Genomic DNA, 22,450 nt, shown 5'->3' with positions numbered 1-22,450 from the left:
CACAGCAAGTGCATTAAACCATGAGTCCATGAAAAACCCTGGTGGAATAAAGTTGGAGATTCTTAGAGTTTAACAAAACCATGTGTGTGCTGGGATCGGGGCTCAGTGCTGGAGCTCTGATGGCCTAGCATGACTAAAGCCCAACACTGAGGGAAGAAAAAGAGTTGCACAGAGATGGATGTATCAGACAGGAGAAGGTGTGCTCACAGACAGATGCATCAGACAGGAGAAGGTGTGCTCACAGACAGATGCCTCACACATGAGAAGGTGTGCTCACAGACAGATGCCTCACACATGAGAAGGTGTGCTCACAGACAGATGCATCAGACAGGAGAAGGTGTGCTCACAGACAGATGCCTCACACATGAGAAGGTGTGCTCACAGACAGATGCCTCACACATGAGAAGATGTGCTCACAGACAGATGCCTCACACATGAGAAGGTGTGCTCACAGACAGATGCATCAGACAGGAGAAGGTGTGCTCACAGACAGATGCCTCACACATGAGAAGGTGTGCTCACAGACAGATGCCTCACACATGAGAAGATGTGCTCACAGACAGATGCCTCACACATGAGAAGGTGTGCTCACAGACAGATGCCTCACACATGAGAAGGTGTGCTCACAGACAGATGCCTCACACATGAGAAGGTGTGCTCACAGACATATGCATCAGACAGGAGAAGGTGTGCTCACAGACATATGCATCAGACAGGAGAAGGTGTGCTCACAGACAGATGCCTCACACATGAGAAGGTGTGCTCACAGACAGATGCCTCACACATGAGAAGATGTGCTCACAGACAGATGCCTCACACATGAGAAGGTGTGCTCACAGACAGATGCCTCACACATGAGAAGGTGTGCTCACAGACAGATGCCTCACACATGAGAAGGTGTGCTCACAGACAGATGCCTCACACATGAGAAGGTGTGCTCACAGACATATGCATCAGACAGGAGAAGGTGTGCTCACAGACAGATGCCTCACACATGAGAAGGTGTGCTCACAGACAGATGCCTCACACATGAGAAGGTGTGCTCACAGACAGATGCCTCACACATGAGAAGGTGTGCTCACAGACAGATGCCTCACACATGAGAAGATGTGCTCACAGACAGATGCCTCACACATGAGAAGGTGTGCTCACAGACAGATGCCTCACACATGAGAAGGTGTGCTCACAGACAGATGCATCACACATGAGAAGGTGTGCTCACAGACAGATGCCTCACACATGAGAAGGTGTGCTCACAGACAGATGGATGCATCAGACATGAGAAGGTGTGCTCACAGACAGATGCATGACACATGAGAAGGTGTGCTCACAGACAGATGCATCAGACAGGAGGAGGTGTGCTCACAGACAGATGCATCAGACAGGAGGAGGTGTGCTCACAGACAGATGCATGACACATGAGAAGGTGTGCTCACAGACAGATGCATCAGACAGGAGAAGGTGTGCTCACAGACAGATGCATCAGACAGGAGAAGGTGTGCTCACAGACAGATGCCTCACACATGAGAAGGTGTGCTCACAGACAGATGCATCAGACAGGAGAAGGTGTGCTCACAGACAGATGCATCAGACAGGAGGAGGTGTGCTCACAGAGATGGATACGTACATACATATAATGGTGGCCAGCCCATGGGCCACCATGCTACACAGCTGAGCTCTCCAGTGTTCCCAGTTGCACTTCCTTGATATGGGAGGAAAGGCTCCAACATGGCCTGGGGTGTTTCCATCAGGTGGAAGGCAGAGGATGGGAACCCCACTGACAACCCAGCATGTTCTTGGACCCATCGTATGAAGAACAGACACAAACCTGTGCCCTGAGTCTGTAAATCTCAGAAGTCATGTGTCACTGCAATTACTCTTAAACAGCTTCTGTTGGTGTGTAGCTGTGTGTGTTAGTTTTAATGCATACCGCAGGGTTCTAGGGCTTGCCTGGAGTGCTGGAATGGGACTACACCCTCCCTCAGGTATTTAGATGGTGTTTGAAAGACTAATGAAGAGTAGAATTCCAGAGGCAGCTAAGACTGGTGGCAGCTTTCTTTATCTTATTAATTAGTTACTCGTAATTAGCATAGCTAATAATGATGAATTAATGCATTAGAAGTGGTACTGAAATGTGAGTACTGGCCTGAAGTAGCGTCATTAGTGGGTCCATCACAAGTGTGGAAAGGTTATCAGCATCTCTGGGGAGCCCGCCGGGTCTCTATGAATTTCTGTCCTTGACTGGATTCTGGCTTAGTCCTGCAAGAAGATTTTATCACTAACTGACTAGAAATTTTGATGATCTCCTTTGCTAGAATATTCTCTCATTGGTCTCAAGGGACTCTCTTATGCAAGCTGTTACCACTCCTTACCTTTAGGAGAGATGGTGGGGACTGTGATGGGGCTAGAGGACAATGTGCACACAGTGGCATACACTGCTGTGTGGTAAAGTTCAGCTAGCATTTGCCTTCACTTCGACATTTTTTCCCAGGAAACAGATATAATCCCAACCACCTCCAAATCGACCCAGGAAGAACTTAATAGTTGTAGAAACTAAATGTTCTAGGGTTGGTTGTCTGACTAATTAGCTCTCAGAGGGGTTAAGCAGTTTGTCCAGTGTGGCACTGCCTTTAAATACTGCACCTCTTTGTATCCAGCCCTGAGATTTGGGTTTCACAGGGGAGCTGGGGTAGGAGCACAGGTGTGCGGGGGGACTGTGGTACACACATGTACACTATGGAGTCATTGGCTACTCCAGACGTTTGTGCTATGTGTTTTCTATGGGCCTGACCATGTGGTATGTGCTTAACATGGTCTATGTCATTTTATTTTTGCCACAAACCGTTGACTAAAACCTTGAATCTTACAGATGAACATACTGGGTTCAAAGCAGCCTGTGCTGGCAGTATATCAGTGGCAAGAGGCTGCCATTCCAACTGCAATCTTCTTATCCCCACAGGCCCAGGCCACAGCTCCCTCAGTGTATGACAGGGATGTAAAATTGCTGATAGTAACTTGTGTGTCTGAGGCCCTGAACATACAACCAGCAGGTGAGCACATGCCAGCAGAATGGATTAGCCTTGTAGTTTGCATGTGAAGTGTCTCCCATGGGTTCATGTGTCTGGAGGTGCTATTTGGAAAGTCGTGGAGACTTTAGGAGGCGGAGTCTCTTTGGAGGAAGTCAGTCCCTGGGGGTGGGTCTTGAGGTCACAGTTGATAGCCTCACTTCTTGTGTGCTCACTGCATTGAACATCACAGACGCAGTGTGCTCAGCTGTTTCACACCCCTACTGGTTCCTTCATGATGGGTTGCAGCCCAGATGGCCCTTCCCTCCCTTAAGTTGCTTCAGAAGGGAGCTTCATCATGATGACAAGGAAGGCAAGCAGTCCAACAGAAATTAGGGTGACCAGAAGACCGGGTGCTATTCTAAGAGGGTCTGAGTTGTTGACATCTACTTGGATGCACTGGGAGTTGAGTGCACGGCCACTAGAAGTCTCCTGCGCTGCCAGAGGCAGAAACGTTGACAAGTTCTTGTGGAGTCCAACATATATTTACCTGGTGACACACTAATCCTAGTCTTAGATATTCACACAAGAAAGAAGAAACCTATGTCTACAGAAAGATGTGTACACAGAGGTCACAGTGCCATTATTTATGTGATTCCCAAACTACAGGCAGCATATAGAGTCCCATTCACCTAGCAATAAATAGGTAAATTTACCACATCCTACTTCGGAATGTTACCCAGTAATGAAAAGGCATGAGATATTAACATGACAAACAGGTGTATCTAAGAAGCTGTACCGTGTGTGAAAGAAGACACAGCAGGACAACATGCTATGGAATCCCATCCGTATGAAACTCTAGAGACAGCCAAACTCTGCTGTCAGAAGCAGCTCCCTGGATCAGCACAGGGACAGAACTGAGTTGGGGGAAATGCAATAGAATGAAGGACTGTTTTATATTTTGTGGGTCGTGGTAGTTTTACAACTGTACCTAATTGCCAACATTCATTTAACATAATACTTAAGCTGGGTGAATTTTATTGTATGTAAAAAAAAAGTATGCAGATGCTAAGAATTAAAACAAAACAAAGCAGAACAGACTTCCCCTGAAGGAATATAAAACACGAGGATTGTCCATCATCTTCCCTAGGGCTGGGCTCAGGACGAGTAAAGCTAAGTTTGCACTATCCTTTCTTCAGATTCTGTCAGATGTGGAAGACCTCCAGCACTGCCTCGTGCTGCCCAGCCTCCCCCGTCACAGAGTCCTGCCCACTGCATCCCTGATCCCTATCCTGGACTCCTTCTCTCAAGGGCTCCTCACTGCCCCTGAGGTGCAGACCAGTTTGGTGGCAACACCCTACACTGGTGACACATTCTGGCACATGGCAGATGCCAGACCCTTCATCCAAATCTATTTACACCTCCTAGTGAGAGGATGCTGACCAGAGACACTCACCACAGAACAAAGAACACCATGTGCTTATTTATGCACAGCGTTATCCAGACACTTACAATCCATACATGCAAGGGCCTGAATGGATGGATGGTCCAGGGCAGGGCAGGTATGGCTCAGGGCCCAACCTAATAGGGGGTTTCTCAGCTGCCCGCCGAGGATCTCTGAGACGCACTGCAGATAGCCCTTGTACTTTCTGAAAAAGTCAATGAATGCCAAACACATGCAGCTTGGGTTTTCCTGAGTCTCAATAAATGTCATAATCATTTGATGTAAAAGACTCCATTAACTACAATATCAAAGTAATGTTAGCAGTGCAAGCTATAACGTTGAGTAAAAAGAAACAGCCAGAACGCAAAGTTTTGTTTACACTGGAATTAGAACCACATAAAGAAAAATGTCAACATATGCAAAAAAAGAGCTAAAAAAAGTTTGTGTGGATAATTACAGTCACATTGGGTTCCAGCAGTGGGCTTTTGTTTCCCTTTCTTTTTAAGAATATTCCCTTCCATACTGGCATTGCTATATGTGTAAGATAAAAATCAGGGGAGAGAAAAAGCATGCCAAGAGATCTTAGCTGGAGACTGTGTTTGCACACTGCCCACCAGCTAAGGGCGGACAGAGCTCAGACTCCTCACAGAGCGGAAGCTCTGGGCCCTGTGAGTTCTGTGGGTGTACACAACTATGCCATCCAATGCTTTAAATCATGCTGACTGACAGGGTTAGGGGCTGGGTTCTTCCAGGCTAGCTGTGGGCCATTTAAAGAAGGACGATGAAAGCTAGAGGCCTTGCCTACCAGCCAGGTGAGCCTGGAGACAAGGCTTCAGAGCAAGGATGACTTTCATTCTCTATGACTGTCAAAAGCTGAGCCTGACAAGAGCAACCTTCACTTGCTTTCCCCCAAAGTAAACTGGGCTGGAAGGTTGAGTCCAAGTAAGGAAAACTGTTGCTTAAGAACAACAGCCAATAAGCAGCTGCAGCTGGATTAGGCCACTCCCACCAAGATGGGGGACTCAGACTCCAGTCCAGCCTGTCCAGGTTGTCTGCAGTGCAGAGCTCCTGGATTCTTCCAGACTGCAGCCCCCGTTCTCCTTGCCTCATACACTGACGCAGTCTTAGGAAGTAGCAGAGTTAGGCTGTGTTTGCAGAGCTGAGGGAACCGGTCACACCTGGTCTGGTAGGGTCGGCATTGCCACAGAGCCTATTAGAACACAGCAGCTTGAAGCCTTAGCTCAGAGCGAACACGGCACTCTTAACTCATCATTTACCAGGTGCCCACCCTGCCTACCAACATGGCACACTGTACCATTCATAAATCTCAGAAGAATACCGAGACACCAGTGCCAAGCAGACAAGGGCGATTGGAAAGGAATATGGCTAGGCTATATGAAAACCACAGAAAGGTGTAGTCCAGAACACAGCGCATGCTCAGTAAACACTGACGTGACATGAGGAATCTGAACATGAAAGGCAAAGATCAGAGTGGATAGCCATCAGCCAATCAGAACTGCTTGACATGACTTCCTTATGATTTATTGTTATTTCCCTATATTTGTTCATGGTGTTCCATGGCCTGGTGTCCCTTTTATTTATGTCGGTGCAAATCATAGCCCTTTAGTTCAATGGCCATTACAAACATCACCTTTTCTTTATGCTTAAAAAATATATTTTGATTCTTACATTTATTATTATTACTTATTATGTGTGTTTATGTGCACATGTGCTTATGACAGGGTGTACTTAAGGAGGCCAGTTTGCAAAAACGGATTCTTTTCCTTTTATCATGTAAACTCTGGATGGAATGAAGGCCACTGGACTTAGCGAGAGCACCTTTACTGGTTGAGCGATGTCATCTATACCCTGTTCTAAATGCCATGTTTTCTAGGAAGCTCGCCTGGACACTCCAAGCTGGCAGTAAACTCCCAAGTCTGGGAGTCGCTCACTGAGGATTTCTCAGCATCCATTCTGAGTGACAATCTCTCTATCAGGGACTGAGTTCCTGGAGGTCAGGAATCTCTTCTCCCTCCATAGCTAGTTAGGCATTCTCAAGAATAAGATGACAGGAAATCAGTTCTTATAGGTACACCACCATCTTTATTACTGGAGGAGAGACTTGTTCCCACAAGGGTCAGAGTGTGAGTGTGTGTGCGTGTGTGTGTGTGTGTCTGTGTGTGTGTGTATATGTGTGTGTGTAGGTGTGTGCGTGTCTCTCTGTGTGTGTGTGTGTGTGTGTGTGTGTGTGGTGGGGAGCTGCTATAAATGGAACAAAGCAGACATTCGTCAGCTTAAAATTGCATCTGTGGACTCCAATAAGGAATGCTGTGGCTGACTTTGTCAGGGGGAGTACAATGGCCTCTAACTCCTGCCTCGCTGTATTACTTAGAGGGACACTTAAACCTCAAAGAAGATTCATCTGAAGAAACTGGCATGTGGGATTTTGTTTTCCCTAAGGCTTCTATTCCTGTATCAGTAAACCATCAATAATTAAACAACAACAGTTAAAACAAGACCACCCAGGCATACAGCCCAAGGGGTGGGCGACAGAAATGGTTTATATGGCCCCTTTATTAAGGGTGACTTTAAAGATTCTTCATAGTCTCTAGTTTAAAATGGTACCTGGTCTATTTATCAAAGTATTCCATTACATTTGAATAAAAACATATTATTGAAGTCTATATTATAAATGGCCAGAATCTGGAAGTTTTCTATTGAACAAAAAGTGAACTGAGTTAAAAAATGTAAGTAAAAATCCATATTCCCAAAGTCTCCTCTACATAACAAAGACCTCGGAAGGTCTGTCATAACCAGAAACTGCTAGGCTCTCAAGCAGAAGCAGTGGCTTAGCATCTATCTACGCTGTGGCATTCATTTCTTTTCCTTCCCTCTTCTTACCTTGTTTCTTTTCTATGATGATAAGAAGCTAGAATTCCCAGGAAAACACTGAGGAGAATCAGAGACGACTCAACAAGAGTCAGCGAGCACAGCAGGCTGGGCGAGCTGGCGGTGACGCGGCGAGTAGGGAGATGCAGGTGTTGGTGCAGCTTGGGCAGGTCTCCCCGACGGTAAAGAAGACGCATGTACCCACTGAAGATGGTCCAGAGACAAAGGCAATTGAAACTAAGCTAAACAGAAGTCTGCCAACTACTTGTGGACCTAAGAAGTGGTTCTGCAAAGCAACCAAGTGAAAAACTTCAAATAGCATGAATACAACAGGAAAGATAGAGCATAGAACCAGGAACGCAACAGCAGAGACACAGGTGTCCAGCACTCAGAGCAACAGTAAGAAGGCGGAGCTCTTCCAAGGGAAGGCAGAATGCAGTGAGCTTTAAAGAAGATCCAAGTGTCAGAGATTAAACAATGGTTCTGGGAAGTGAGCAGAAAAGCAATCCTACCTCGACAGCAGCATTAGTAGTCATATGGCCTGCAGCAGAGTCAAAACACTGGCCTGAAGTGCGACCAGAGACACTGCAACGGCATGAAGAAAACACCAAAGGGCTTGCGTGGTAAACACCATGAAGCCGTGAAACACAGGGCTGGGGGGGGGGGGAGTCACAAATGCTCCAAAACTACACATTTGGAAGGTGAAGAAATAATTCAAGGCACAGTGAAAAAATGTCCTTGGGGTAGAAGAACAACCGAAATCCACAAGTTTAAATCTATTTAGATTTCCTATGGTCTATGCAAAGTGAATGAAAGACCTCATTGCAGAAAGGCCATGGATAGACAGACTGACCTCAATTCCCCAAGTGACAAACCTCAAAGTAAACAAAGAAACTAACAAACTGACACTAGAGGGCTAGGACCTGGGTCTACCCTTCAGCTCCTCTGAAACACTCAAGACCAGAAGAAAAGAGCTTGACATCTACAGAGCCTGGAAGGGCAGTACAGAACTACGAGAGCCAGTCAAATCAACATACATACAGGCACATCATGTGTGTGACAGCTGGCCACTCCTACATATGAATCACTACATCCCAAACACATATCTTCACTTGAAGTAGACGCCAGATGTCAAAGTCATAGGATACGGACATTATGAATGAGATGAGCAGTTATTTTCTTCAAGGACGGTGTGCTAAGATGATATAATCTATGGGCAGAGACACATGGCATCAATGTATAGCTATATACTAGAAACTCAGAGACCGTTTAACACAGAGGAAGTATTCTAGTGAGGGAATCATGTAAATCATTGTGAGCTATGACGTTATTGGCTTGGGAATACATTTCAATATAATGAATATAAATAGCAGAATATAAAGTTATATAAGAAAAGCACTTGAGAAACCATTGTATTGAAATGTACTAAGGCATTGTTAATGAGATCTCTGGACAGTATAAGTACAAAGAATTTTGTTCCAGTTTCCTTTTATCTTAAGAATTATATGCCACTATTCCTTATTTAAATTAATTTTGTTACCTGATACATAAAAAGATTAAAATGGTCTCTGGCCAGGGAAGCAGATCAATGCTTCCCTCAGTCATCACCAGAGAAGTTGCCTCCTGCAGGAGATGGGAACAGACCCAGAGACCCACAACTAGACAATGTGCAGAGTGAGTGAGAGACCTTGGAACACCCAGCCCTGAGCTGAGGTCTTCATCAAATCCTTCCCTCAGGGCTCAGGAAACCCTGCAGAAGAGAAGGCAGGAAGACATCTCACCTCTCATCAAGGAGACATTTGCAATAGACAGAGACCATTATAGAAGAACACAGCTGATCAGCATGCAGAGCTGTGAAGTGCGGTCCCAACTAGGAAACCCTTCAGCCCTCTGTACCTAAGGCTTAGGGCTGGCTGCAGGAGAGGAGGCAGAAGGACTGTAAGAGGAGTTTTCTGTAGGATCATCTCCTAAAATGTCAGAAGCTACACCCATCTACACCCATAAAGTCTTGCCAACATGACTGCTCAAACGTGGGCTGCGCAAGGGTGAACCTCACCAGACAGTGCCAACATCTAGGACTACTGTTGAAGGAAGGTCAAGAGGCCTCAACCCTACACGAAGAACTGTGGGCAACTGAGGAATGCTGGGAATTGGAGCAATAGTCTTCCCCAGGGAAGAGCACACTGGCTGTTGACCCACAGCAAATGGGCAGGCAGCCTTGAAAGCATTCACACACGTGACACTATGCAGACCGAGCAGGTTGTACTTATGTTATTTAGAAACACTGACCACTCCCTACTACATATGCATATAACAACAATTAATAAAAAAAGAGGCAGTGAATTTGAAAGAGAACAAGGTGGGGTATATGGGAGGGTGGTGGGTCTCTGTATCTGTTGCTATCTGCTGCAGGGAAGAAAGGGACGGGGGAAATTGGGCTATTATACTAAAATTACAAACAATGTATGTGTTTATAGGGTGCCATGCCAATGCCATGTTTCTGGATAATTTTCCTTATGAAGTTAACATTTGTTTAAAGAAACATTAGAATTTTAATAATTATGAAAATTAAAATTACAAGTAAAAAAGATACACTAGTAATAAAATATAATATATCCCTAAACTCATTGCTAGAAGAGAATATTTAAATATCAATGGAACAGTTTGTTTCAAGAAAAAGGGAATTAGAAAGAATTTTGAAATGTAACACACTCATTACTATTTTTCATTTTACTGGAGAAGTATGATTTCAAAAGAATGTCCCAAATACCACCCGAGGGTCATATCTACATATGCTGTCAGTAGGAAAGGACAAGGTCCTAACATCAGCCATCCCTCTGCTGGTGGCTCTCATCTCCAGACAGAGCAATGACCACACCTCAGGCGGAGCATCTCGGGGGCGGGTCCTTCCTCCAGCTTCCACTGTCCCTAGCACTAAGCTCCACAAGTTAGAAAATCCGAGCACTGATAAATATTTGCTGAGTAAAGAAAGGAGCGATACAAGGAGAGCCTATTACATCTTGGAGGTGCACACAGGGTGCAAAAGGCCTGTGCATCCACCTGATTCTCCAGACATCTCTCCTGCAGAAAGCAGTGAGGACCCTGGGCCCCAGGTTCTCCCCTTCAACCTAGACTGCACGCTTCATAGGAACTCTGATGGAGCCAAAATACGGTGCCATAGTTTGAGTTCTCTTTTTCCATTTCAAAAGAAAGAGTTGCAGTTAATTCTGATTTTCCTACGGGCAGAGAGAAGAAGAACTTTTATGTGTATGAAAGCATGGCACACCCCCAGCCATCTGAGGACAGCTCTTCCCAGGAACACCTGTTTGCTCCCATTGAAGTCTGTCCAAACCGCGTCCCTGGACCAGGAGCTTCTCTTCCGATGCCCCGCAATTCTACAATATTTATTCCCCACCTGTCTGATGCCTGTGATAGCTTGGGAATGCTCCAGCCAGGGAAAGATGCCTTGGCCCTGGCATGGCCACACTACCAGCAGCTAATGCTCATCCAGAATCAGGCTCCAGAGGAGCCTGAGCTCAAACCGTTCCTCTTTTCGGTCTGCTAGGGTTAGCAAAAGCCTCGCCGAGGAAGCGGTAAATACTTTTATCCTCGCATTAATATGTTACAGAACCAGGTAATGCCTTTCACTCTGTGTTTATTAGCACTGGTTAATCAGTTTCTCACTCCTGCTTAATATTCAGTATTCCAGGCATTAAATAGTTGCCTGACACTGAAAGTGAGGATCGGTGAATCAGTTTATCCAATAAGGGAACTGTTGAAATGCAGAGGGTAAAATGCAGGAAAAAAAAAACCTTAAATGCATAATTTAACGTGTAATTCAAGGCAGGAAAAAGAAATGCCTACATCAGACTGTAGTTACAATAGTGAAATAATGCTTTATTTTAAAAATTCTAGCCATGAGAAACTGTGCATCTGAAAAGCTTGCATAAAGCCTTATAAAATAAGAGACCTTCTATCTTCTCCAGATGTATGAGCTTGAAAATACCTTATCTATGCAATTTCAAGGCACAGAAAAACCCCGGTGAATAAATAAAATGTTCTTTTCTCCCCTTTATACAGAAGCTTTAAAAATTATCCATATAAAGAGCTTGGCCTTGAACAAACAGATTAAAAGGCCTAAAAGGCTGCAGCTTCAGATCAGGTGCACAGAACGGAAAACGGATGTCTTTATTGACTGGGCAAGTTTTCAACAAACTTATTTTTTATATGGCCATTCAGTAAGAAATCTTTAATTGGAATATATGGAAAATCCAGCATTTTAAGTGATATACTTACCAAACTGACAACATCAAACAATAAAACAATGCATGTGTTCTGCCAGTGTTCTCTGTGTCTCGTGAATCATGCACACGTTACATATGGTCAATATGCAGTGTTATCTCAAAGGCACGCAGGCTTTTAGAACATGTAACTTTAGTCAGGCATATGAAAATCCTTAGTGTTCTGACACATGAGGTTTTCCTTTTCATAACTGCTTACAATTAGAACTACTTAAGTGACTCCAAGCTGTACTCTTGGAGAAAACCTTAAATTTCACAATTAAAGTCTTCTTAGCAAGTAAAGTTTAGGGTGAAGGTCACACCGAAGCTTGGCCTGTGAACGGATGAGGTTCCAAGCTATTAGTTTCCTGAGTGCCCCAGCCAAAAAAGGAGCTGCTGTGCTCTACATGTGGCTGAGAATGAAGTTGTGATTCTCTAGCCAGGTGGTCATCTGACACCTTCTTCATGGAGTCTCATTTGCCCACTCAGGGACGAGGGACAATCTCATCCTGTCCCAGATATCCATCTCTTCCTTGATCTCTCACACACCAGGTAAATCAAATTACTATGAATTGCACCAAGATACATCCCATGCATATCCCATGCACATTCTATGTAAATCCCATGTACATCCCATGTAAAGCCCAGGTACATCCCACGCACATCCCATTTACATGAAACCTTGAAAGTCAAATAGTCAGTTTCCTGAGAACACAATTTTAAGCAGATCTCCAGGGAAGACTGACCTTTGTGTTGAAGAGGATGCTGGCACCATTACAGCCAACACCATGAGAACATGGTTAGCTTGGCTAAACCTAGGCTGCTGGCCCAAGTTTTGCCCTATCTTGTGGATCAGACTGTTTTGTAGGTGTTGACATCTGTAACAGTTATGGTTTGAATGTGTTCCCCAGAGGTCTGTGAGTTGGAAGACTACCCTCATGTTGGAATTTGTAGGTCAGGCTCTTGGGGGTTAGCTTGGATTAGGAATCTTGAAGAAAGGGTGGCCATGAGGTAATGGTGGCAGAACAGGGAAAAGAGAGACTCAAGCTCGCATACTTGCTCTGCCCGCTTCATGCAGCAGGGGCCCTCACAGAGCTGAACAGGAGCGGATGGCAGGCTCGTCTAACATCAGCTTCAAGCGCCATAATCCAAATGTGTGTATGTACTTCATAAAATTACCCACTCTCAGGTACTCGGCCCAGAATATAAATGTGATGATGGTGTGTGTTTAGTTTTATAAAGATTATCTTACATGAAACTACATGTGGCCCTGGTTAACTACAGTCCCCACTGCATTTTAATGGTCACGATGGCCCTTATGGACTTTTTCCTGATTCGACCTGACTTCACGAGCATACGTAAAGAAACTGAACTTTTCAGACAGAATCGACATAGAAGCCTCTCTTACACCAGCACACTTCAAAAAGATGAGGGCACCCAAGTGACTGTGTGGTACCTACCCAGCCAGCACACAGCTGCCACTCTACAATGGTACCTCATTCCTACATACCTTAGGACCTGGACTTGGACACACACACACCCACCCACCCACAACACACACAGACACACACACAGACACACACACAGACACACACACAGACACACACACAGACACACACACAGACACACACACAGACACACAGGCACACACACACACACACACACACACACACACACACACACACACACACACACACACACAAACTCAGAAAAGTCTAGTGGTTCAGAGACTCCGGGAAGTCAGCCAAAGAGAGGAACCACTTCCTTAGGGCTTGAGACAGAGAGCATGGTTTTTTGACCATGGCATGTTTGGACCTCGTTCAGACTCTTTAACTGACTGGAGATGAACATGTCCTCAGGATTTCCCCATACCATAAAACCATTAAGGAGCAGAACATGGGGGATGAGGGCGTAGCACACAGGAAAGTCTTCTCCCTCGATGTCAAGCCGTGCCAACCCTCTTTAAACTGGACTTAAATTTACCATCCTAGCATTTTCAATTGATATTCACATGTCAGATCTAAAGATTTTTTTTAAATATAACTTTGGCAAATAAGTCATTTTTCTTTTTTGCAAAATCTTTTATAAAGACCATTGGGGTCAAAAGAATGAACACACCTCCTTTCATGCCAGCTGCTGTCTTGTCAAGGAACGTCAGAGACAATTTAAAATGAAAAATTACAACCTCAGAGTCTGTAATTTCAGAAATATTGTAATTTCATTTTTGGATATTAAATGTGCTTCTTAAACTGTGTTGCTTTCTTTTTCTAGAATTCTTTCTTAATACCTAGATGTCAGTCTCCAGTGACCCACAGTTGTTTCCTATTATGACATCCCTGGAAACTTTTCTGGGAAGGCACAATTCCCAGCACTTAACTTTGTTTACAACAGACAAACCTGCTTGTGTGGTATAAATAGGAATCTGTCTTTAAATGCTGCTGAGAAAATAAAAGACGGCCGTGAAAAGGAGCCGTTTCCTGCCCTGAAGGTGGTTTTAAAAGATTCGTAGCTACTTTAGGAACAGCAGCAAAGCATAAATAATAATTACCAATTGCCGTGCAGTTAGATACTAATTTTATAGAAAAAATTATATAAAAAGAAAACAAAAATCAGCCAGAGATGCCCTTAAACCCAGCAGCGTTGGGTTTCTTTCCGCTGAGATTCTGAAACCCCGCTTTGTGCTCGGGTTTGTGATGTATATCTGTAACTCGCTCTTGTCCGTGCAGATGAACTGGGCCTGTCTCCCCAACTGCACTTTGAAAAGCAGCTTCACAGTCGTTTGACTTTTGATCTGGGTGGCAGCGAGGGCTGACCACCTGCACTGTGCATGAGCTGTTACTGAGCTGGCTTTGTGCCGTCCCATAACACAGCAATCCTTTTAGAACTGATGTGTGAATATGCTCATCTATAGTGTGAGTGTTCAAACAGAAAAACGTGGTGGTGGCCATGGAGGCGATGGTGGTAGCAGCAAAAGGGGTGTGTGTGTGTAAAGGAGACACTCTCACCCTGGGTTTATGAAGCTGTCCCCACCTCCAGCAGTAAACAAAACAGGTGCGAAAGGCCCCCTTCTCCGCACAATGAAACAGGCAGCGATGGGCAGGCAGGAGCCTGGAATTGTCTGATGCTGTTCCGTGATGCTGTATGTTAATAAACAGCCATTTACAGGGGAGGGGTGGGCGGCTCCATTACTTGTGTATACTGGGGCGCCTTGTTTAGACTTAATAGCTCAAGGCTGCGTTCAAAGAAGGCATTCACTGGTGGTGAAGGTAAAGTGCTCCCATGACTCCGTTGCGTTAAACAACGGCACGCGTGTGGAGAGAAAGGAACGGTGCAAGAGAAAGGTAATTCAAGAAACAGGTCAAATTGTGGCAGGCAACGGAGAGGAAGTATAAGCCTTCTACTGTGATGAGATAAAGGGGGTAAGTCTCAGTGCACGGGCAGAGCGTGCTCCCAAGTGAGCTTCCGTGTACAAGAAGTGAAAACGTGGTTTCAACTGCATTGCTTCTGTGCCCTCTTCAAGAAAAGCCCAGCCTCAGGTCGCCAGCATGGGGATATTCCCCAGTAGATGTCTGGCTACCAATGACCCACCTCTGTCCCGTTTTCTTCCAAGTGTGAATGTTTGAGTCTGTGTGTGAATCTGCACCTGGTGGAGGTTCACACTGGCCGAGTCCTGTCGCTCTCTGGTTGGGTGTTTCCTCTCTTGATTTTCCTTCCTCCCTTGATTACTGGTTGTAGCATACTGTGGGGAGGGAGTGGGAACAAGGCTGTGGCTGGGAACTGAGATTCAGGTGCTAATGACATACCTACAGTCATGTGATGCGAGGGAGATTGGGCTTTGGTCTTATGGGAACCCCACAGCATTGAAGGATACAGCAGGGCCGTGTGGCTGAGACCTGGGCCTGATGAAGAGACATGGGTGTTCCCTTGGAGAATGGCGAAGGAAAGATCTGTGATTCTGTCAGCCTGCTTTCCTGGGTTTGATATCCTCAACCTTGTGCCTTGTGTTTGTCCCTAGAACAGGATCCCTTTTCTGGACCATCACATCACGTATATGACTTATCTGAGGAGAGCCAATAAGAGCCAATGTGACTCCATGCTGTCACTTCAGATGAAATTAAGAAGGACACCCAGCACCCCACCCCATATAAATGACATACATAGCTCCTTTAATTGAGTGTCACAGAGAAAATAAAGAAGGTGGCAAGACTTGGTTCCCATGGTGTGACAAACCCCCGACAAGAAAGGTGTGAGTGGCCAGGAGCAAGGCCCAAGACTAATGGCATCATCTGAGCCTTTAGATTACAGGGTATCTCTCCTTGGCTTGGTTGTGTGTGTGTGTGTGTGTGTGTGTGTGTGTAACTGTGTGAGTGTGTGTATGAGTGTGTGTGTGTGAGAGAGAAACTGCGTGAGTGTATGCGTGAGTGTGTGTGTGAGTGTATGTGTGAGTGTGTGTGTGTGAGAGAGAGTATGTGTGTGTAACTGCATGAGTGTGACTGTATGTGTGTAACTGCGTGAGTGTGAGTGTGTGTGAGTGTGAGTGTATGTGTGTGAGAGTGTGAGTGTATGTGTGTGTGAGAGTGTGAGTGTATGTGTGTGAGAGTGTGAGTGTATGTGTGTGTGTAGCCAATCTCGTCCTTGTTTCTATCACTTATACTCAGAACATTCTGTGCAGTGTGGATGGCAAAGACAGAGCTCTAATGGACAAGAGGAACGAGTGCTGTGGGTGATGAGTCATCCACAGGAGTGGCGGTGAGGAGAAGGGTGAGAAACTGCTCATTGTGAATTGCTACAGGGTCGTCTGCCCGCCAGGAGAACACTGGTGCGACACAGAAAAGCATGAGGGAGATCCAGGTACTGCAGGCACACATGCTGATCCTCACAGCTCCTCGACCACTCCCCCTCCCTTTCCCTTTCCCCCTCTGCACGCCCCTCCCCGCCTCTCTCCAGGGTCTTACTGTGTAGCCTTGGCTGGCCTGCACCTTGCTATGTAGAATATGTTGGTATCAATCTCACAGAGGTCCCTCTGCTTCCTGAGGACTGGGATTAAAGGCCCATGCTACTACCCATTGAAGTATTTCTTAGAAGGAGAATGAAAGCATAAGCCTTTGAATCATTCTGAAGGTGACCAAATATTGACCACCACTTTGACCAACATCTAACCCTGGTAGTGCTACTGTGCCTTCTAGCTAGGAGGGACCATCAAGGCCACAAGGAACAGAGGGACAGTTGTCCACATATACTATCCAAGTGTTTATTTTTCAATTTATGTTAAAATTGTCGTCACTTAGAGGCTTTGTCTAGTGTGTAGTTGTTTGGCAGAAGAAATGGACTCCTAGAAGGTCACGGAGCAGCAGAAATCAGCACTGTGACAAGTGGCCAGTTTGCTCTCCCTTTGCCACTGGGCAGTGAGAACTGCTCTGAAGTAGAGCCATTGGGAGCCTCCTGTAGTTTGCTCAGAGGAACCAGCAGGCCTTACAGCCTTGATCGACTCCTTGCTGTGGTCCTTAAGGACTTCCCTCTCTCCAACGGGGACAATGCCAGGAGGTTTAGGGCTAAGTAAGATCTCAGGCATGGCGGACAATACAGGGTCAGATAGATGAGGGCTTGCTGTGTGAGCTAGCCAGGAGTGGCAGCCTTGGTACATCAGTAAGTGACACCAGAGCAAGAGTCTGGCTTTTTCTGATGTTTATTTTTTGACTGTTGTTGCTTGTCTACTGAGGTAGTGTCTTTTCCCCTGTCAGTTGGTCTGAAATGATCCTTTTACCTCACGCTCCCTCCGAGTAGCTGAGGCTCGAAGTGTGAATCCTGGGCCTGGCCCAGTGCACACAAGGTTATTGGAAGGATCTGAATAGGGAAACAAAGTTAATCTTCAACTCAGTGGCAGCATTACCATTTTGGCCTTGAAGAGGCCACAGGACAGAGGCAGCAATCCAACTGATGAGTGGGACATTTAGTCACCCAAACAGGACCAAGACAGATGCTTCCCCTTCTCCTGGCTGTGTGCACCTAGCCCAGGTCCCACTGGGGAAGCCTGAGAATGAGCAGATGATTAATGCTTTTATTTGGAGGAGGAATAGTTGGTTAAGGGCTGGAGAAACTCCAGGTTGAGACTTCGAGACGCCACCCAAGTCAGTGTACAGCCATCACCACTGAGGGAAGGGAAGTGTGAGAGTGAAAGGAAGAAGAGGGAGCCACTCGGGAAAAGCAGCTTCTCCTGTGCACAAGAACCAGGAGTGCATTCCACAGCCCCTTCCTCACTGCTGAAAGCCCTGCTGAGTCTCACACGCTAGAAGATCACCTGGGACATAGACAGACTAAGGTCTTCTACGGCAGCATAAACATGTGGTCATGGCCTCTGTAGAGTAAGTCTGCTGGTTCTACAAACGAGTGTCTGCAGTGGACTGGTCTTGCACCTACCCTTACGAGTCGTCTGTCTGCACGTCTGTGTTTCATCTGTCATTTTACAAGCTGACCATGCGTACACATGAGCTGTGATTGCAAGGACAGGGGCTGTTGTCCCCCAGCACACTCACCAGCCTAGCACAAACGGTGCTGCCGGGCCGCTGCACTTGCAACTGTCTGCTGTGGTCTTTCAGCTGCAGATGCACTGCCAAGGCCCTGGGAAAGGAGTCCTACAAGCCACTGGGGGAAGAAGTCACTGCTGAAGGCAGGCAGCTCTCCGATCATATGTATGGCGGCCATTGTCAAAGGAGATGACACTGAGTTCATCAAATAGGAGCTGTTCCCTGCTGTAAGCCGGACACCAGCACAGACAATGTAGCTGGCACATACGGTTGGAACATGTCTTCCAACTTCATGCTGAGGGAGCTCCCAGACTACACTTTTGCTACCTTCTACAGCAATGCAGGCATTTCTAGGGAAGATGCTAGTAAAGACGAATCTCGAATTATCATCTACTTCTCAAGAGGGGAAAGAAACAGAATCCTAACTTCCTTTCTTTTTAAATAAAAGTCTTGAAAATCTCAAGTTTTATTACTATTGATTCTCACTACTGTTTGGTACGATAAGAATCCAAGTTACAGATGGTGGCGGCACAGCACATGGTCCCAGAACCCGGGAGACAGATCTCTGAGTTCAAGGTCAGCCTGGTCTAGAGAGTGAATGCCAAGACAGTCAGGGCTACACAGAGAAACCCTGTCCTGAAAAACATAACAGCAAAAAGAATCCAAGTTAAAATAGAAAAAGAAAGAAAGGATTTCCATAGATGCATAAAGCGTGTGTGCTTGCCGGCGTGCATGTGGGAGCACACACAGGAAGAAACCCTTGAGCCTCCAGTGACACCCCACACTGAGGACAGCCAATTACACTGACGGAATTTAGTGAGACTCAATGAGAAATCCATTCCTCGGCCCCAGTTATCACATGAACGTCTGTTTGTTTTGTGGCTATTTTCATTATTATCTGAGCCCCACTTTATTTAAAGTCTGTCTAGAGAGCAGGAAATGAACGGTCTGTCCCGAGGCAGCTCTCCATCTATGTCAAGAGAAAGGAAAAATTACTTTCCAGGAATCAGCTATGGCTTCATTCTGATGTCATGTTTTACTATTATAATTCTGAACGGACCAATTTTCTCCCTTGTTTTCTTTCTTTGACAAGATGCTACAGCTACATGAAAGAGAATTTCTGTTTGACTGGATCAGGTGCTATTTCACTGAACTAGACATGTCAATATTTTCTGTATAACGTTTTTGTAAAGCATTTTTAGTTTATGATTAAACAAACCTAATTCTATTTCCCTAATTTATTTTTTTCTGGTTATGGTACTTCTGGAGTCCTCTTAGGAATCTGCAAGGAACAGTGAGAGGTGGGGAATCAGAGCAGTTTCCCTGGGAACTAGGCAATTTCTATAGTTTATTTTTGTGCACATATTCTCTGTACACTGAAGCACCATAAAAGCAAAGAAAGATGTGTTTGTATTTCTGGATCCCTGGGATGTGCACACAGACATTAATATTTACTGAAGACATGAATAAGCCGGGGTAAAAGGGGAAAACAGACAGGAACACGAGGGAGGAAGGAAGCTAACAAAAGACTGAGAGGCATGGGTGGGAGTGGTTAGAGGCTCTGGGTTCTATAAACTTCCATGCTCACTTCTTTGGTCACTGTCATAGATGTGTAAGTAGATACAAGCACAGACTTTGGTACAGATGAACACGGGTCCTCCTGGCTTCATGATGGACTCACCATTGCTAGGTAACCTGGGTAGATTATGGGTGCTGTCCTGTCCTCTCTGTCCATTGTACAAAGTTAAAAACAAAAGTTAAAACAGCCAGGAATCTCTCTTTATTAGAATCCTCTGGTTTGTATTTGTTTTCAGCCACACAGAATTTACTATATAAAATCAACGAGTTTATTCGTTCATAGGTAAATGCATGACTCAAAGACTCACAACAGTCAGAAGCACCTGCTGCCCCACAATGTGGCTGCGCAGTGTTAGTGTGAACAAGGAGTGCCTGATGTGGGCGCTGCAGTCCCCTCCTCAGGGTCGGGCAACACATGCCATGTGAGCAGGGGCATGGGAGGGAGGACACAGCCTCAGGAAGGGCCTTAGGTAAAAGACTGTGGTCTACAAAGGGGCACTGGGCCCATATCTTGAGAGACTTACTTTTGGGGAAATAAGTCCCAAATAATGAAGTAGTTGGCAAAATGTTTGTATCTAGAAAATCAGCCATTCAACATGTGGGATAGGAATTAGAAACAAAGCCTAAGCCACCACTCTGCACTTGGCTCCTAAGCCCCAGTTACAGGAGCGACTGCCCATGGTGTCTTGGCGGATATCCACACGTCAGCTGTGCCTAGTGAAACCCACTGTCCTGCACGCAACACCACGGGACCTGATTGCGTCCTTAGCTCAGACAAAACAAGGCAATGTCTGTCTGGGGAGTTTTATTTCTGTTTATCCTTTAGACAGTGATTCTCAAGGGTCCTAATGTTACAACCTTTTCTTTTTTTTTTTTTCCCCGATTTTTTTTTTTAATTAACTTGAGTATTTCTTATTTACATTTCGAATGTTATTCCCTTTCCCGGTTTCCGGGCAAACATCCCCCTAGTCCCTCCCCCTCCCCTTCTTTATGGTGTTCCCCTCCCCAGCCTCCCCCCTTGCCGCCCTCCCCCCAACAATCACGTTCACTGGGGGTTCAGTCTTAGCAGGACCCAGGGCTTCCCCTTCCACTGGTGCTCTTACTAGGATATTCATTGCTACCTATGAGGTCAGAGTCCAGGGTCAGTCCATGTATAGTCTTTGGATAGTGGCTTAGTCCTGGAAGCTCTGGTTGGTTGGCATTGTTGTTCTTATGGGGTCTCAAGCCCCTTCAGCTCTTTCAGTCCTTTCTCTGATTCCTTCAACGGGAGTCCCGTTCTCAGTTCAGTGGTTTGCTGCTGGCATTCGCCTCTGTATTTGCTGTATTCTGGCTGTGTCTCTCAGGAGAGATCTACATCCGGCTCCTGTCGCCCTGCACTTCTTTGCTTCATCCATTTTATCTAATTGGGTGGCTGTATATGTATGGCCACATGTGGGACAGGCTCTGAATGGGTGTTCCTTCTGTCTCTGTTTTAATCTTTGCCTCTCTATTCCCTGCCAAGGGTATTCTTGTTCCCCCTTTTAAAGAAGGAGTGAAGCATTCACATTTTGATCATCTGTCTTGAGTTTCATGTGTTCTATGCATCTAGGGTAATTCAAGCATTTGGGCTAATAGCCACTTATCAATGAGTGCATACATACCATGTGTGTTTTTCTGTGATTGGGTTACCTCACTCAGGATGACATTTTCCAGTTCCAACCATTTGTCTATGAATTTCATAAAGGCATTGTTTTGATAGCTGAGTAATATTCCATTGTGTAGATGTACCACATTTTCTGTATCCATTCCTCTGTTGAAGGGCATCTGGGTCCTTTCCGGCTTCTGGCTATTATAAATAAGGCTGCGATGAACATAGTGGAGCACGCGTCTTTTTTATATGTTGGGGCATCTTGTGGGTATATGCCAAAGAGAGGTATAGCTGGATCCTCAGGTAGTTCAATGTCCAATTTCCTGAGGAACCTCCAGACTGATTTCCAGAATGGTTTTACCAGTCTGCAATCCCACCAACAATGGAGGAGTGTTCCTCTTTCTCCACATCCTCGCCAGCATCTGCTGTCACCTGAGTTTTTGATCTTAGCCATTCTCATTGGTGTGAGGTGAAATCTCAGGGTTGTTTTGATTTGCATTTTCCTTATGACTAAAGATGTTGAACATTTCTTTAGGTGTTTCTCAGCCATTCGGCATTCCTCAGCTGTGAATTCTTTGTTTAGTTCTGAACCCCATTTTTTTTTGGTTCTTTTTTTCGGAGCTGGGGACCGAACCCAGGGCCTTGCGCTTCCTAGGCAAGCTTTGTACCACTGAGCTAAATCCCCAACCCCCTGAACCCCATTTTTTAATAGGGTTATTTGTCTCCCTGCGGTCTAACCTCCTGAGTTCTTTGTATATTTTGGATATAAGCCCTCTATCTGTTGTAGGATTGGTAAAGAGCTTTTCCAAATCTGTTGCTTGCCGTTTTGTCCTAACCACAGTGTCCTTTGCCTTACAGAAGCTTTGCAGTTTTATGAGATCCCATTTGTCGATTCTTGATCTTAGAGCATAAGCCACTGGTGTTTTGTTCAGGAAATTTTTCCAGTGCCCATGTGTTCGAGATGCTGCCCTAGTTTTTCTTCTATTAGTTTGAGTGTATCTGGTTTGATGTGGAGGTCCTTGATCCACTTGGACTTAAGCTTTGTACAGGGTGATAAGGATGGATCGATTTGCATTCTTCTACATGTTGACCTCCAGTTGAAC

General features: G+C 45.5%; 1 protein-coding gene across 15 annotated transcripts in view; it reads right to left on the bottom strand.

The window, feature by feature from the left end:
• Positions 1-22,450, bottom strand: part of Vti1a (vesicle transport through interaction with t-SNAREs 1A) — a 307,420-nt gene that overhangs the window by 102,513 nt on the left and 182,457 nt on the right. For 3 of the 15 annotated variants that reach the window (XR_015639362.1, XM_087587715.1, XM_087587723.1), the window contains one exon: positions 2,147-2,259. The exons of 10 other annotated variants lie outside the window; for them this stretch is intronic. Coding sequence is in view for 4 of the 5 variants with exons in the window: in XM_087587715.1 (XP_087443841.1) it covers positions 2,193-2,259 (67 nt within the window). In the remaining variant the exon portion in view is untranslated. Of the gene's footprint in view, positions 1-2,043; positions 2,260-22,450 lie in introns of those variants that run through there. 2 more of the 15 variants (XM_087587705.1, XM_087587708.1) reach the window with 1 other exon arrangement.

The sequence above is a fragment of the Rattus norvegicus genome, chromosome 1, assembly GCF_021556685.1.
Source record: "Rattus norvegicus strain SHRSP/BbbUtx chromosome 1, alternate assembly SHRSP_T2T, whole genome shotgun sequence".
Lineage (NCBI taxonomy): Eukaryota > Metazoa > Chordata > Mammalia > Rodentia > Muridae > Rattus > Rattus norvegicus.
This window is presented reverse-complemented; position numbering and strand designations above follow the sequence as displayed.